At 40.9% G+C, this 15114-nt stretch overlaps 1 protein-coding gene across 4 annotated transcripts in view; it reads right to left on the bottom strand.

Moving 5' to 3' along the window:
* Window positions 1–15114, bottom strand: part of LOC141161593 (uncharacterized) — a 674484-nt gene that overhangs the window by 87893 nt on the left and 571477 nt on the right. For 3 of the 4 annotated variants that reach the window (XM_073646616.1, XM_073646612.1, XM_073646613.1), the window contains 2 exons: window positions 8785–8827; window positions 1031–1095 (listed from right to left, as the gene is read on the bottom strand). The exons of the other annotated variant lie outside the window; for it this stretch is intronic. In XM_073646616.1, the coding sequence (XP_073502717.1) occupies window positions 1031–1095; window positions 8785–8827 (108 nt within the window). The remainder of the gene's footprint in view (window positions 1–1030; window positions 1096–8784; window positions 8828–15114) is intronic. 4 annotated transcript variants of the gene reach the window in all.

Below are 15114 nucleotides of genomic sequence, written 5' to 3'. Positions count from 1 at the left end.
CAGACATGCTGTAATTCAACCAGACTGCTCATAAGAAAAAAATAAACTAAATAATAAGCATGTATTGTTGAGACGGTGGTTGTGCACAGGAAATTTTCTGTAAAATGAAAACAAATTGCTGGTAGTAAGGCATTTGTCACAGTCTGATTACTTGGCAGTCACTGTGGGAGCTCCAATTTGTCAAGCTACATCAGGAGAATAGGAGAATGCAAGGGCCGAACAATGTTATTTGCATGTTCATTTTCTAATAATCAATAAACGTGGGTATTTCCAAGTGATGTTTTACATTATTTACCAGAGCAGGATGATCCTTTAAACCTGAAAAAATGTTTTTCTTTATCATTTACAATAACTGGCTGGGCTATTGGATGTAGTTAATTCTCAAAAGATATATGTTCCATAGTAGATCTATGCAGATATTTTACTTCTCTATACAAAGAAAATTGTTTTGCTACTGCTCATGTACAGGGATGAACTGTATTTTCATGTGCGCACTTGCATTCTCAAGAGACCTGTGGGTATTTAATACAATTAACTAAAGAGTTATTTTCATTTTGTGTTACAGTACTCTACACAGTGGATGGCCGAATGTGCTACTTTGAAGAACCTAGAATATAAGACATATTTTCAGTTGTTTCACACTTTTTTGTTAAGTATATAATTCCACATGTGTTAATTCATAGTTTTGATGCTTTCAGTGTGAATGTACAATTTTTATAGTCATGAAAATACAGAAAAATCTTTAAACGAGAAGGTGTGTCCAAACATTTGGTCATTACTGTATATTAGTAAGCTATTATAGAGCAGGATTCTAACATTTAGTAAAAAATTATAGCCCAAAGGTAAGTAATAATTTAAGATATCTGCAAATGCTGAAACCTAAAAGTAAAGATACACAAAACAGTTCACTGAATGGAGTGCTTGCTTAGCTACATTTACTTTACTCTTTATTGAATCTTATCATGAAAGGTTTTCAATTTGATTTATAATGAGTGTTTTTTATTTAAAAAATCCCCATCATACTTCTAACCTGAGGTACAGGAGTTATGAGGGTCCAGGCTTCATCTGTTACGCCTTCATTACAGGACTCAATTCCTGGTATGAAATAAATCAAATGAACAAGTAATGCATAAAAAGGTGGAAAAAAGTAAAAATGAAGAATAATACTATTTTTTCTGTATTTTTAGCCATTATAAGACTTGTATCCCGCATTTTTCACCTGTTTTGACTTTGAGGTTTCTCTCTCTAAATTTCAGCTCCCTCTGACCTAGAGGGTGGTGACTAGCTGTTATGATATCTCCCATACATAGTACACACAGGCATCAGGGATTCCAGCTCTTCTTTCATAGTATCACAAAGTCAGAAGTAGCAGAAGCATAGAGGACATTACACAGCAGTACTGAGCCATGTGGCTGTGAATCCTGCACTGAAGTGAGAGAAAACAGTTGCTTGAAGCTGTAGCTCAATCAACCTGTCTGTATCTCACTGTACTGAGGGCTCCTTACTCCTCCTTCTCTTATTAATATTATTCTTAAATTGTTTTCCATAAATGTTTTGTTAACTTTTTTTCCATATTTAATTTTTTTTTGTGGACGATTTTAGAAGGTTTTTGGAAATCCATTAAACAATGATTAAAAAGCAAGCATTTAAAAAATGCCCCAAACTGCTTACAAAATGCTCCAAAAAATTTGGTGGCATTTTTGCAGCCTTCCCGTTGACTTCTATGTAAAGTATGGAGCTACACTACTTCATCGTGGAAAGCACCAGAGGAATTGATGGGTCTTTCTGTTAAACACTTGGCATCTTTCCAAATCTGAAGTGGAAGAAAAATGTACAAAAAAGACTGAACATGTGACCAGCAAATCATTCTAAAATAGAAATGCATAAGAAGAGCCTTTTAAGCATTTTTTTTAGTTGATTTTTTTTCGGGCAGTTTTCAGAATGGATAAAGCAATTAGACAAAGAGGAATTATATTGCAAAAATATAGATAAGCTTTATTAAACAGTAGAAAACATAAAAACACATAAAAATGAAAAAGGACAGCAACCAGAAACCAAATTCAAAGGTGACAACACAATAGAGTGTTGTATAAGTACAAATGAAAAGTATGGGCCCTAACAAAGGAGGGCACAGATGGAAAATATCAAGAAATAACAAGACATAGTAAAGTGCGTGATCATATAAACTATGAATGTCTCTATGGACGTAAAAACCACACATTTATTCTATACACTGTCTGGTTAAATGGCCATATTGCTAATATTGAACCCTTACCCATAGTGGATCAGGTAGCAGTCACCAGGACAAAACAATAGAACCCCAGTTTTCAAAAAATGTAATTTTAACATTTTACAACCTTATCTGGCCATGTGGTGTGTGAGACATGATCAGACACATCCTGTTTCAGTAATGAAGGAGGGACTCTGAAAGTCACAAAGCCTATTTTTATAGGGCCACCAGGCAGCCTTTATAATTCTTAAAGGGCCAGCAGTCGGCCTTCGCAATTCTTAGAGAGCTATCAGCCGGCTATGCTTTGTTGGTTCCATTACTAAAGATTGGGTCTCCTATACTGTTATTGTGTATGCAGTGAGTGGCAGTTCTGCCCAAAATTTGGATGCACTCAAATACCCCTTTGAAAATTTGGATGCACCGCAATACCCCTTTGAAGAGACTTAGAGGAGGGCCTCCTGAAAACAATGTTCCCATTATTAGGAAGTGGGTCTCTCATACTATTTGCCTATCAGTGAATTCAAGGGCTGCCAAAAATTTGGACCTACTCCAGTGCCCCTTGGAAGAGACACAGAGGAGGGCGTCCTGAAAAAAAATGTTCACATTATTAGGAAGTAGGTCTCCCATTGTGTTTGCCTATGCAGTGAATGCAAGGGTTGCCAAAAATTTGGAGGCACTCCAATGTCCCTTGGAACAGACGTGGAGGTTAGAGGCCCTCCTGAAAACAATGTTCCCATTATTAGGAAGTGGGTCTCAATTGTGCTTGCCTATGCAGTGAATGCAAGGGTTGACAAAAATTTGGAGGCACTCCAATGTCCCTTGGAAGAGACGTGAAGGTCAGAGGGCCTCCTGAAAACAATGTTCCCATTATTAAGAAGTGAGTCTCCATTGTGTTTGCCTATGCAGTGAATGCAAGGGTTGCCAAAAATTGGGAGCCACTCCAAAGCCCCTTGGAAGAGACGTGGAGGTCAGAGGGCCTCCTGAAAACAATGTTCCCATTATTAGGAAGTGGGTCTCCCATAGTGTTGGCATATGCAGTGAATGCAAGGGCTGCCAAAAATTGGGAGGCACTCCAATGCCCCTTGGAAGAGACGTAGAAAGCCTCATGAAAAAATGTTCCTATTATTAGGAAGTGGGTCTCCCATAATGTTGGCCTATGCAGTGAATGCAAGGGTTGCCAAAAATTTGTAGGCACTCTAATGCCCTTTGGAAGAGATGTGGAGGTCAGATGGCCTCCTGAAAACAATGTTCCCATTATTAGGAAGTGGGTTTCCCATAATGTTTGCCTATGCAGTGAATGCAAGGGCTGTCAAAAATTGGGAGGCACTCCAATGCCCCTTGGAAGAGACATGGAGGAGGGCCTCGTAAAAAAAATGTTCCCATTAGAAAGGAGCGGATTTCCTATATTTGTAAAGCACTAAGTGTATGGGCTGACAAACATTTACCCCTGGGGGGTATACATGAACTTACTGTATAAATTTTTTTTTAACAGGCATCATAAACACCCTTAAAAAAATTATGTGGATGTTGCATCACAGACCACGGTCACCCTGGTGATATGGTGGTGGAGGATGAGGATGAGGAGAAGGAGGAGGACAAGAGCAAATAGCCAAAATGAGGAAGCATATACCCATGTGTGGGTGTGAAAAGGTGCATGGGAATACACCTCCCAAAAAAGACACTGGATTTTAGTTTGTTATGCTGCTATCATTCGGTGGTGTTGAGAAGTCTGGCCTAATCCAGCCCTTGTTCATTTTTATAAGAGTCAGCCTGTCAGCATTTTCAGTTGACAGGTGGATGCGCTTATCAGTTATAATTCCACCAGCGGCACTAAAAACCCGCTCTGATAAAATGCCAGCGGCAGGGCAAGCCAGGACCTTCAAGGCATAGAGAGCCAGTTCATTCCACGTATCCAGCTTGGATAGCCAATAATTATAAGGCACAGAGGAATCACGGAGGACGTTGGTACGGTTGACAAGGTACTCCCTCAGCATCTTTCCAAACTGTGCACTCCTTGTGAGAGTACCCTGCGTCTCAGGGCCTGTGCAATGAGAGGGACTGAGAAAATTCTCCCAGAACTTTGACAGTGTTCCCCTGCCTCTGCTGGATTGGAGTTGTGTCTCTCTCGCCTGTAGTCCTTGGTTGTACAATGAACTGTGTCCACTGCCGGGAAGTTTTTTAATCGTTCCGCAACAAGGGCCTTCTGGTACTGACCCATTATTGAAGACCTGTCCGTCTCAGGAATAAGAGATATAAAGTTCTCCTTGTAGCATGGGTCTAGAAGTGTCACCAATCAGTAATGACTGTCACCCAAAATTTTGAGAATGCGAGGGTCATGGGAAAGGCAGCGTAACATAAACACAGCCATGCGTGCCAGACTGCTATCAGGCAAGACTTCCGTGTCCTCATCAAGAGGACGAGTGACCATGCTCTCCTCCTCCTCTCTGTCCTCAGGCCAACCACGCTGAACAGACGATGTGGCAGTTGTGCAGGTAGTACCGTCTATAGCGCATGAAACTAGCTCCTGTTCTTCCTCCTCCTCCTCTTCCTCATTGTCACCCAATCCACGTTGGGATGAGAGGAGGCTGGGCTGTGTGTAATCACCCTGCATGGTTCCTTGCTCCATCTCATTGTACTCTGCCTGCAATGCATCCTCTTTGATTGTGAGCAGAGAGCATTTCAGAAGACAGAGAAGTGGGATGGTGACGCTAATTATGGCATCATCGCCGCTCACCATCTTGGTGGAGTCCTCAAAGTTTTGGAGGATGGTACATATGTCTGACATCCATGTCCACTCCTGAGGTCTTATGTGTGGAGTCTGAACTGAATACCGATGGCCTAGTTGATGCTGGTACTCAACAACTGCCCTCTTCTGCTCACAAATCCTTCCCAAAATCTGCAGTTTGGAGTTCCAAGCATGAGGGCATCACACACCAGTCTGTGAGCCGGAAGCTGCAAACGCTGCTGAAACACGGCAAGGGCGGCGGAAGCTTAAGGTGACTTTCTAAAATGGGCACACAGTTGTTGTACTTTAACAAGCAGATCCAGTAGCTCAGGGTAGGATTTGAGAAACCGCTAAAGCACGAGGTTAAATACATGGGCCAGGCATGGTACGTGTGTGAGCTTGCCTTGCGTCAGAGCCACCACCAGGTTCCGGCCATTGTCACACACGACCATGCCTAGCTGTAGGTTCAGCGGTGTCAGCCACAGATCTGCCTGCTCTTTCAGAGCTGTCCACAACTCTTCAGCATTGTGCGGTTTGTCACCTAAGCATATTAGCTTCAGCACAGCCTATTGCCGCTTGGCCGAGGCAGTGCTGCAGTGCTTCCAGCTTGTGACTGATGTGGTCATTTCGGAGATGGAGGCTGAAGAGGAGGAGGCTGAGGAGGATGAGGTGCAGGAGCTGTAGACTGTGGGGGCAACCCTGATTGACCTAGGGCCCGCAATCCTTGGCATCGGGAGGACGCGTTCCGTCCCAAGGTCCGACTGGGTCCCGGCTTCCACTATGTTAACCCAGTGTGCCATCAGCGAGATGTACCGTCCCTGCCCACAAGCACTTGTCCACATGTCCGTGGTTAGGTGGACTTTCCCAGTAACTGCATTGTTGAGGGCACGGGTAATGTTGTGGGACACGTGCTTGTGTAATGAGGGGACAGCCACCAGGAAAAATAGTGGTGGCTGGGGACCGAGTACCAAGGGATGGCCGCCGCCATCAGGTTGCGGAATGCTTCCGTCTCCACGAGCCTAAAAGGCAACATTTCGAGCGCAAGCAGTCACAAAATGTGTGAATTTAGTAGTGTGGCTTGTGGGGCGTTGGCTGCGTATTTGTGCTTGCATTCCAAGGACTGGGGTATGGACAACTGAACGCTGCGCTGGAACAAGGACATGGACGTGCTTCCTAATTCTACTACTTGAGAGTGTGCAATGACAGGTGCAAAGTAGGAGGCATTTTCACATGCACCATGAACAGGGGATTGGCTTGCATGCACAACAGCAGAAGAAGCAGTGGTGCCACCCACAGACATTGTTCCTGGACCCTGGGGTTCAGCCCACAAAGTCGAGTGCTTTGCTGCCATGTGCCTGATCATGCTGGTGGTGGTCAGGCTGGTCGTTTTGCCACCCCTGATGATGCTGGCCTGGCAGGTGGTGCAAATGGCCTTTTTAGGGTTATCGGCAGAGTCTTTAAAAAACAACCAGACTCGGGAAGACCTAACAGTTGTACTGGCAACTTCCTTTGTGTTGGTGTTACGGGGAACGGTTGCCTGCCTTCTGTCTGCAGCCACCATACTGCTTCTTCCTGCCTGTTTGGGTGCCCTCCCCCTGTGTGCTGCTGTCCTCGCACTGCATGTCCTCCTGCCAGGTTGCGTCAGTTACTATATCATCCACCACCTCGTCTTCCACTTACGCACCCTGGTCCTCCTCCTGACTTTCTGGCAATTGTGTCTCATCATCGTTCACCTCTTATTACACTTTCCCACCGTCGCCTTCATGTGACCGTGGCTGCTCAAGTAATTGGGCATTGCTACATGCAATCTCCTCTTGCCCCGCTTCAAGTGGACCGGGCGAGAGGCCCGAATCTATAAATTGAAAAGTGAACAGCTCTTCGGAGTGTTCAAGTGTGGGATCAGTTGTCTCTGGGCACTCGGCATGGTGGGAGGAAGGAGGTTCAGGGTGAGGAATATGAGGTCCAGAGTCACGGCTACTGAGACTTGACCAGTGGAAGACAGGGTGGTGGTGGTGGCTAAGTGACTGGAAGCATTATCTGCTATCCAACCAATAACCTTTTGACACTGCTCTGTGTTCAATAGTGGTGTTCTGTGGTCCCCTATTAATTGGGACAGGAAGGTCGAGCAAGAAGATGTGGTATTTGTTATGGCACAAGCTCAGCTTGCCCACGGCCTCGACCTCTGCCTGCACCATAACCATCACGTCCAGTTCCCCGTTCCTTGCCATGTGCCTTGCCCATTTTAAATGGAGGACAGTATCTTCCATGCTCACTACAAATGGCTGAATTTGGAGCGAACTTATATGTGATCCGTGTGACGGACAAACCACAGTTTTAAATAACTGGCTTGTAGGTAACTATTTTGAACACCAAACTGGTGTCAATAGCTTCACTGACACACTGAAACAAAATTTCAGTGGAGGCCAGAAATGGCAATATTTTCAGCGCAATTATATGTGATCCATGTGACGGACAAACCACAGTTTTAAATAGCTGGATTTTTAGCGCTGTAATATGGAAATTACCTGCCTGTATTCTGCAGTGCCAGCAAGCAAATGGAGCAGAAAAACGGTGTTCTCTGGATTGCTTTTTAAGCAAATAATGAGGATTATGATCCAAAAAAAATTATTCCTGGCCCCTGAGATGTGGGCCTATATCTAGAAATATCTAACAGCAGCAACAGACAAAACTGGAATGGAGCCTCTTGTGCTATGTGCACTGCAGTCTGCTATATACCCTGCCTGCCTGCCTATATACACTGCCTGCCTGCCTATATACACTGCCTGCCTGATATCTCTGCAGATGGATTAGTCGTCAGAAGGACTGTTTGTTGAGATGGATATGTGTACTTCTGTTCTACCTACACTACCTAATAAACAAGCAAATCTCTCCCTAGCTCAGCAGCACCTCTCCCTACACTGTCTAATTCTGGAGTGACTGTGACGAGCACGGAGGCGCCGGGTCTGATATAGACCTGATCACGCTGTGCGGCCAGCCAATCACTGTAATGCCACAACCAACATAGCTGCGGCATTACAGTGAGTGGCAGGCAATCGCTGCATGTTCATTGGCTCTGTAAAGAGCATCAAGCATGCAGGGAGGGGACCCGAGATCCCGCTGAGCAATCTTGGAAATACTCGGCGAGCGCCGAGCATCTCGAGCAGTGAGATGCTCGGGCGAGCACCGAGCAGTAGCGAGCATGCTCGCTCATCACTACTAACAAAGCTACGGGGACAGTCTAGAGGGTAGTTAGAATGTGACAGGTTCCCTTTAACAAAACTCTGTGTGCACATACCCTTAGGAGTCTGGCCAATTATCAAAATTAGAATAGTAGATTTTTTAATAAGCAGACTAATAGACTTTATGATAACACACAACATGTAGCTGCAGAAATCATTGGTCCTATATGTATTATACTTTTATAGTAGTTCATATATAGTGAAATTAGCCCAAAGCTTTCATGTCTATTAATAATGCATCGTCTCTTATCAATGGACAAACAGAGCTCTCAGTTCACAAAATACAAAAAGTTTGATCTCTTGTTTGCCTTCAGAAAGTACACAGGCTTCACACCTTGGCTTTCCAACGCTGCAATTGAAAATAATTATTGCAGATCCTAACACAAAACAGAATTGAAATATTTTCCATAAAACAAGCATTTTTTTTGACTAAGAATGAAAGCATTCGCCCTTTGTTAGGCATTTCAGCTCTTCAATGTCGTCATAACTGCATAACGTTCCACAGCATGGAGAGAGGAACATTTCCAACTAGTGAATATATGTGAGACGAAAGTGGAGGAAAATGGCTGGAGATAAATAATTTAACTCACGTCTTTGTGGAGGTGGCGGTCTAGTTCCATTATGGCTTTCAGTCTGAAAAAGAAAAAATAGTTCAACCAGCGTGGTTACAGGTAATTTATTGCATTAAGTAGCTATTTGAGTGAAGCAACACACTGCGTTATCTCCTTGGGCACATTTGTCAGGCTGTTAGAGAACAATGTGCTAACTATTTACAGTCATCCTGACATAAGACGGCCAATACGTGAACATTTCTGCTTGGGAATGGGGACAATTTTACAAATGTCATTGTAATCATATTGAGACCGCGCTCATGACATGGCACAATGTCACTTATATCTGCACATCAAACTTATTCCTTACTAAAATAATTAAACAGCCACAGGTTGGTGGTGTGTGCCAATTTATTGTTATGGCACAGAGACCAGAGTATTGTGGCCATGAGTCATGCCAGATGCAGTCATAAGTGTGTGGAGTGTACTCTATCCTTGTGATGGCATTAAAATCGAGTGACAGGGAACATATTGTATGTGACACAGTAGCAAAAGTGGGGAAACTCTTGGCCACATTGAAAAAACTCTCCATAAAATGTATGGATATCCAAGACTTGGCACAGACTGTGAGTGGGCAGTGCCATGTATAGCTTTACGTGCTGCAGGAATGCTTATATGTAACAGCACCCAACTTTTTGGGCACTTTATGGAGGAAGGGAAGTCACATACAGTGGTTTGAATAAATGTTTGCCCCCTTCCTGATTTCTTATTATTTTGCATGTTTAACACACTAAAATGTTTCAGATCACAAAACAAATTTAAATATTAGACAAAGATAACACGAGTAACCACAAAATTCAGTTTTTAAATGAAGGTCTTTATTATTAAGGGAAAAAGAAATCCAAATCTGCAGGGCCCTGTGTGAAAAAGTGATTGCCCCCCTTAAAGCGTAAATTAACTCATTTATGTTTTAAATTAAATTGAATTAAATTGAATTAAATCATGAAGGCGGCAAACACTTTTTCAAACCACTGTATTATCAACCATTATATTTAAATGTTCTCTATTCTTTAAGACAACACCTGTTTTCCCATGTTGTGGGCTTTTGCAGTGATCATGATTGTTTTACAATATTTTTATTGAATTTTATCAAAATTTGAACACGAACTCGAACATGGTTCGTATGGGAAAGGGGAAAGGAGAGGGAAAGGAAGTGTGATTGGGGAAGGAGGGTAGTCAAGTGTATTAGCACAGTTTATACAAGATAAATCGTATCAAAACAGAACAAAACAAGTAAAAGAACAAATACATTTAACAATGACACATTGGAAAAAGCATGTTAAACCTGTGTGAAAGAGTATTGGGAATAAAAATTGTCTGGTTTCTATGAATTTCCCTTAATCGGGGAATTTTTTGGACCATAATGACCATTTTTTTGAGTTTCTTGTTGAGCCGTTTATGTTTGACGCATACCTGATCTCGTATGACTTATGGAGTGAGATTCTGCCTAAAAGTTCAAAGAAACGGGGAGGTTCTGGTTTCTTCCAATTGTATGCAATTGAATTTTTTATTACCAAACATATGTGAATAATGAGGTATCTAGTATGTGAGGTTAATGATTCCAACTCTAAAGATAAAAGAGCTTTTTGGGGTGTAAGTGCAATTTCTTGACTAGTTAGATTATTAATTAGTTTGGACGTGTGTGCCCAGATTTTTTTAATTTTGGGGCATTCCCAGAAAATATGTATCAGATCTCCGTATTGCCCACAGTTCCTCCAACAAAGAGGAGAATTGTTGGGGTCAATACGCGAGAGCCTTGAGGGGGTATAGTACCAGAGTGATAGAGTTTTATAGTATCCCTCATGTAGCGCCATGCAGATGTTTGAGGAGTATGATGAGCAGAGGGCGTTTTCCCACATTTCTAGAGTAAAAGATGTATTTAGGTCTGCTTCCCATTTTTTCATAAATGTGGTTTTATTTGAAAGTACATCTTTGTTAAAGTAAGTATAGATATACTTCAGGCTCCAGAAGATACTATGATTTGTATTACAGAGTAGGTTTATAGAGGCTTCAGACAATGTTTTCCTGTTGGAAAGAAATAACATAATCAAGTCTTTAGTCATTGAGTAGTAGAAGAATTCATCAGATGCCAATTTAAATTTGGATTTTAGTTCTGCGAAGGAAATAAAATTGCTACCATTAAAAATGTCCTTAATTTTGGTTATGCCTATGGTTGGCCAGTGAGAAGGAAACGGGTGATTATAGATTGCTGCAATATACGAAAGAGGAAAATTCAGTGAGTTAATAGAATTGTTTTGGTTTCTTTTGAGAGTAGTGAACTTTTCCCATGCGACTAAAGCAGCTTGGAAGATAGGGTGGGATGAAGTATAGTGGGATTTCTTGAAGAATTTGCTAAGGAGTGAATTTTGGGGGGGAAGGTTACCATTGAGCAATGTCTCCAATTCTATCCATGCTGGAGGGTGTTTTTGGTATAGCCAGTATTGACTTTGTTTTATTATATTTGCCAAATAGTATGCGTTCACGTTGATGAGTCCAATACCGCCGTTAGCTTTGCTTTTATATAGCAATGCTGTCGGAGTCCTCGCTTTTTTACCACTCCAAATGAATGAATTGATAAGGTTTTGCATTTTGGTTATATATGAGGTGGGAATAATTAGGGGAAGGTTTCTCAGCACATATAAAATTTTAGGTAGAACAAATGTTTTGAGGATTAGTGGCTTGCCTAACCACGATAGGTCTTTGTCGCTATAGTATTGTGTGTCTTTATTTATTGTCTCTACAATTGAGTCCATATTTTTGGTGATAATTGAGTTTATATTTTTTGTGATGATGATTCCTAGGTATGTGAATTCCTCCTCTTCCCAACCGTAATTAAAGTCTTTTTTTATTTTATTTATTATATTGTTGTTTAGGTTGAGTTGGATTATTTTTGATTTTTTGTTATTTATCTTAAAGTACGATATTTCCGAGAATTTTTCCAGGGTATTTGTTACCTCTTTGATGGAACTTAGAGGATCAACTAATGTTAGTAGGATATCATCTGCAAACAGATTAATTTTAAATTGTCGGGAACCTGCTTGTATGCCTTTAATATTTTGGTTTTCCCTAATTTTCTGTGCGAGGGGTTCAATTGCCGAAACAAATAACAGAGGTGATAGGGGGCAACCCTGCCTGGTTCCATTAGTTATTTTTATTGGACTAGAGAGATGGTTATTGGCGTATATTTTGGCCGAGGGGTTAGAGTACAGAGCTAGAATTGAAGACAAAATTTTTTCATCGAAACCAAATTTCATTAGGGCGAGTTTTAAATAAAGCCAGTTGAGACGGTCGAATGCTTTTTCGGCATCTAGTGCCAGGAGTATTGAAGGGATTTTTGATGAGTTCAATAATTTGATAATATTAATGAGGCGTCTCGTTCCATCTGTAGCCTGTCTTTTTTCGACAAAGCCAATTTGATCGCTATTTATTAAGGTAGGTAGTATAGATTTTAATCTGTTTGCTAGGACTTTGGAGTATAATTTAACATCAGTGTTTATGAGGGAAATAGGCCTAAAGTTTTTGACGTCCTCCAAATTTCCTTTGGGTTTGGGAATAAATATGATTGTGGCTTCCAGCATTTCGGCTGGGAATGAACCCTGGGATGCTGCCTTATTGAATATTTGGGTAAGGTGTGGGGTTAGAATAGGTTCGAAAGTTTTAAAATATTCACTGGTGAATCCATCGGGGCCTGGGGATTTATGTGGCTTTAATTGTGTTATTACCTTGGTTACCTCTTTTTCTGTAAAAGGGGATGATAAGAATTCTAAATCTTGGTTGCTGGCTTGGGGTAATTTAATTGAGGAAAGAAATTTGTTGATTAAGTCTTTATTAGGCTTTGGTACGGAATCATCTGTATTAATGTTATATAATTTATGATAATATTTCGCAAAAGTGAAGACTATCTCTTTGGGGTGATGTTTAAATGTGCCGTCCTCCGTTAGAACCTTATCGATTCTATTGTGTAATCTCTTTTTCTTGATGCGGTTCATCATAAAGTTAGTTGGTTTATTCAAGGAGGCATATATTTTAAATTTTGAGTTTTTGACTAAAGAATCGAAAGGGGCGAATATTTCTTTTTTTGAGTTCTACTCTTAAGTTATTGATTTCTTGGCCAATTTTTTGAGAGGGTGGGTTAGGGTTGGCTTGAATCTCTTCTTTAGATCTAATTTGGGATTGGAGTTCTGTAATTTTTGCCCTATTCTTCTTTTTGATGAAGGATGACAGTTTCATCAATATCCCTCTGAGGACTGCTTTATGAGCATTCCAGTATGTAAATGGGCTGATGGTTTCGTCTTCATTTTCTATTAATATTGTTTTATATTTTCCTCAATTTTAGCTCTGCATTCTGGTGAACAGAGGAGGGTAGGGTTGCATTTCCAGAGAAAGTTATTTGTGGGGATGGGCCTAGCCTAATTTCTCCCAACAAAGGGGAATGGTCAGAAATAGTTTTTGGAAGAATTGAAATTTTTTAAATTTTTGAGATGGAAAAGACATCAGTTAGTATAAGATCAATTCTGGACGCTGTCTGGTGGGCGTCTGAAAAGAACGTGTACTCCTTTGAAGTGGTGTTGATACACCAAAAGGTATCAAACAGCTTGTTCTTTGCTAGCCACGGGTTCAGGGAAGCAGACAGACCTCTTTTGGAATATGAGGAGTCCAGACGACTGTCAGGAACCATGTTGAAATCACCTAGTATAATTAGTTCCCCCTTTCTAATTTTAGAAGTCTTTTTCATTACCTTGTTGAGAAAACTAATTTGTCCTCTGTTGGGGGCATAGACATTAACAATTGTACAAATTTGGTTATTGACTCTACAAACAAGAATATGATATCTACCATTTGGATCAATAACCTCTTCTTCAAGTTTAAAGGGGACAGTGTTTTTTATTATAGTGGCAACCCCTGCCTTCTTTTTATTCTTGTTTGTAGATTCAAAAATATTTGTGAAGTTTTTATGGATGAATTTGGGATGATTAGATTCAGAGAACGTTGTCTCTTGCAGACAGATAATGTCGGCTCTTTGGGAGTTAATTTCTTTCCAGAGGGTGAATCTTTTATTTGGGCTATTTAGCCCCTTAACGTTGTATGGTGATATTTTAATACTCATACTGGAGTACGCTTGTACCAGGTTGGTAAAGGTGGATAAAATTTGAGAGTTGTAATCAGGTAGTATGTAAAAGCTATTTAGATGACTACACAGGTGAACTTTTATATTTGTGTCATGAAATGTGTGAACAAATCACTATGCAAAGACAAATCAAATAAGAACAATAATACAACTTTTAAAACGTTCGTGAGAGTCAAAATGAATATTTGTACTTAATAAAGTCATGACTCCTAGACAAACCTCCAGGGAAGACCTACTAGTCCGTAGTTTTTTTTGTTTTTTTGGGGGGGGGGAGTTCGTGAAATTGTCCGATGTAGAGCAACCAAGTTGCTAAAAGAGAAAATCCCAATATGAAGTCCAGTTTGGATTGCATACAAATAGTATATAGAACATAACAAAATACATATTGACTATATGGTGAAAAAGTTATATAGTTATAACATGACGTTAGGTCCTACAAGAACAAGGAAGGAAAATGCAGCTTTAATGGATTAAGCAAATTTTAGAAAAGGTAAAGGTAAGCCGGGAGTTCAGCGATTGTCCCTCTGGGGGAGAGGAGGAACTTTAAATGAGAAATCCTCCTTCAGAGAGGCTACAAATTTACGTCCTTCCTCTGGGGAGAAAAGAACAATGGTTTTCCCTTTGTGAAAAACTAGTAGTTTTAGTGGGAAGCCCCATCTGTAGGGCACTCCCAATTCTCTCAGGTAGTTCGTGGTATCCCTGAAAGATTTCCTAGCTTCTATTGTTTTCTTAGATAGGTCTGTGTAAATTCTTAAGTCATTATATGGTTCAGGAAAGGTTTTTTTCTACCTTGATGAAGTTTTGTATTTTTTCTTTTGTTTGATAAAAGTGGATTCGTAGTATTGTATCTCTTAGGGTGTCAGATGAAACTGAATTGGGACGTGGTAGTCTGTGAATCCTGTCTATGGTGAGTTCTTGGTTGGATAATGAGGGCAGAGCTTTTTTGAACACTGATTTAGCGTTGTCAGAGAGGCCATGTGGTGGGACCGTCTCTGGGATACCGCGTATTTTGAGGTTGTTCCTGCGGTTACGATCCTCCAAGTCTGCCAGTTTTGCTCTGAGCTTGTTGATTTCTGCTTGGGTGTTATATTGGTCATTCGTTATTTTTTCAGATTTGACTTCTACTAAAGTAAGTCTTTTTTCGTAATCCTCCAGCCTTTTGTTAAAGACTTGGAAAGTGG

The sequence above is a fragment of the Phyllobates terribilis genome, unplaced genomic scaffold (assembly GCF_046119375.1).
Source record: "Phyllobates terribilis strain yellow unplaced genomic scaffold, ASM4611937v1 Scaffold_9__5_contigs__length_417890890, whole genome shotgun sequence".
Classification (NCBI taxonomy): domain Eukaryota; kingdom Metazoa; phylum Chordata; class Amphibia; order Anura; family Dendrobatidae; genus Phyllobates; species Phyllobates terribilis.
Note: the sequence above shows the minus strand (reverse complement) of the source record. Positions and strands in the feature narration are given on the sequence as shown.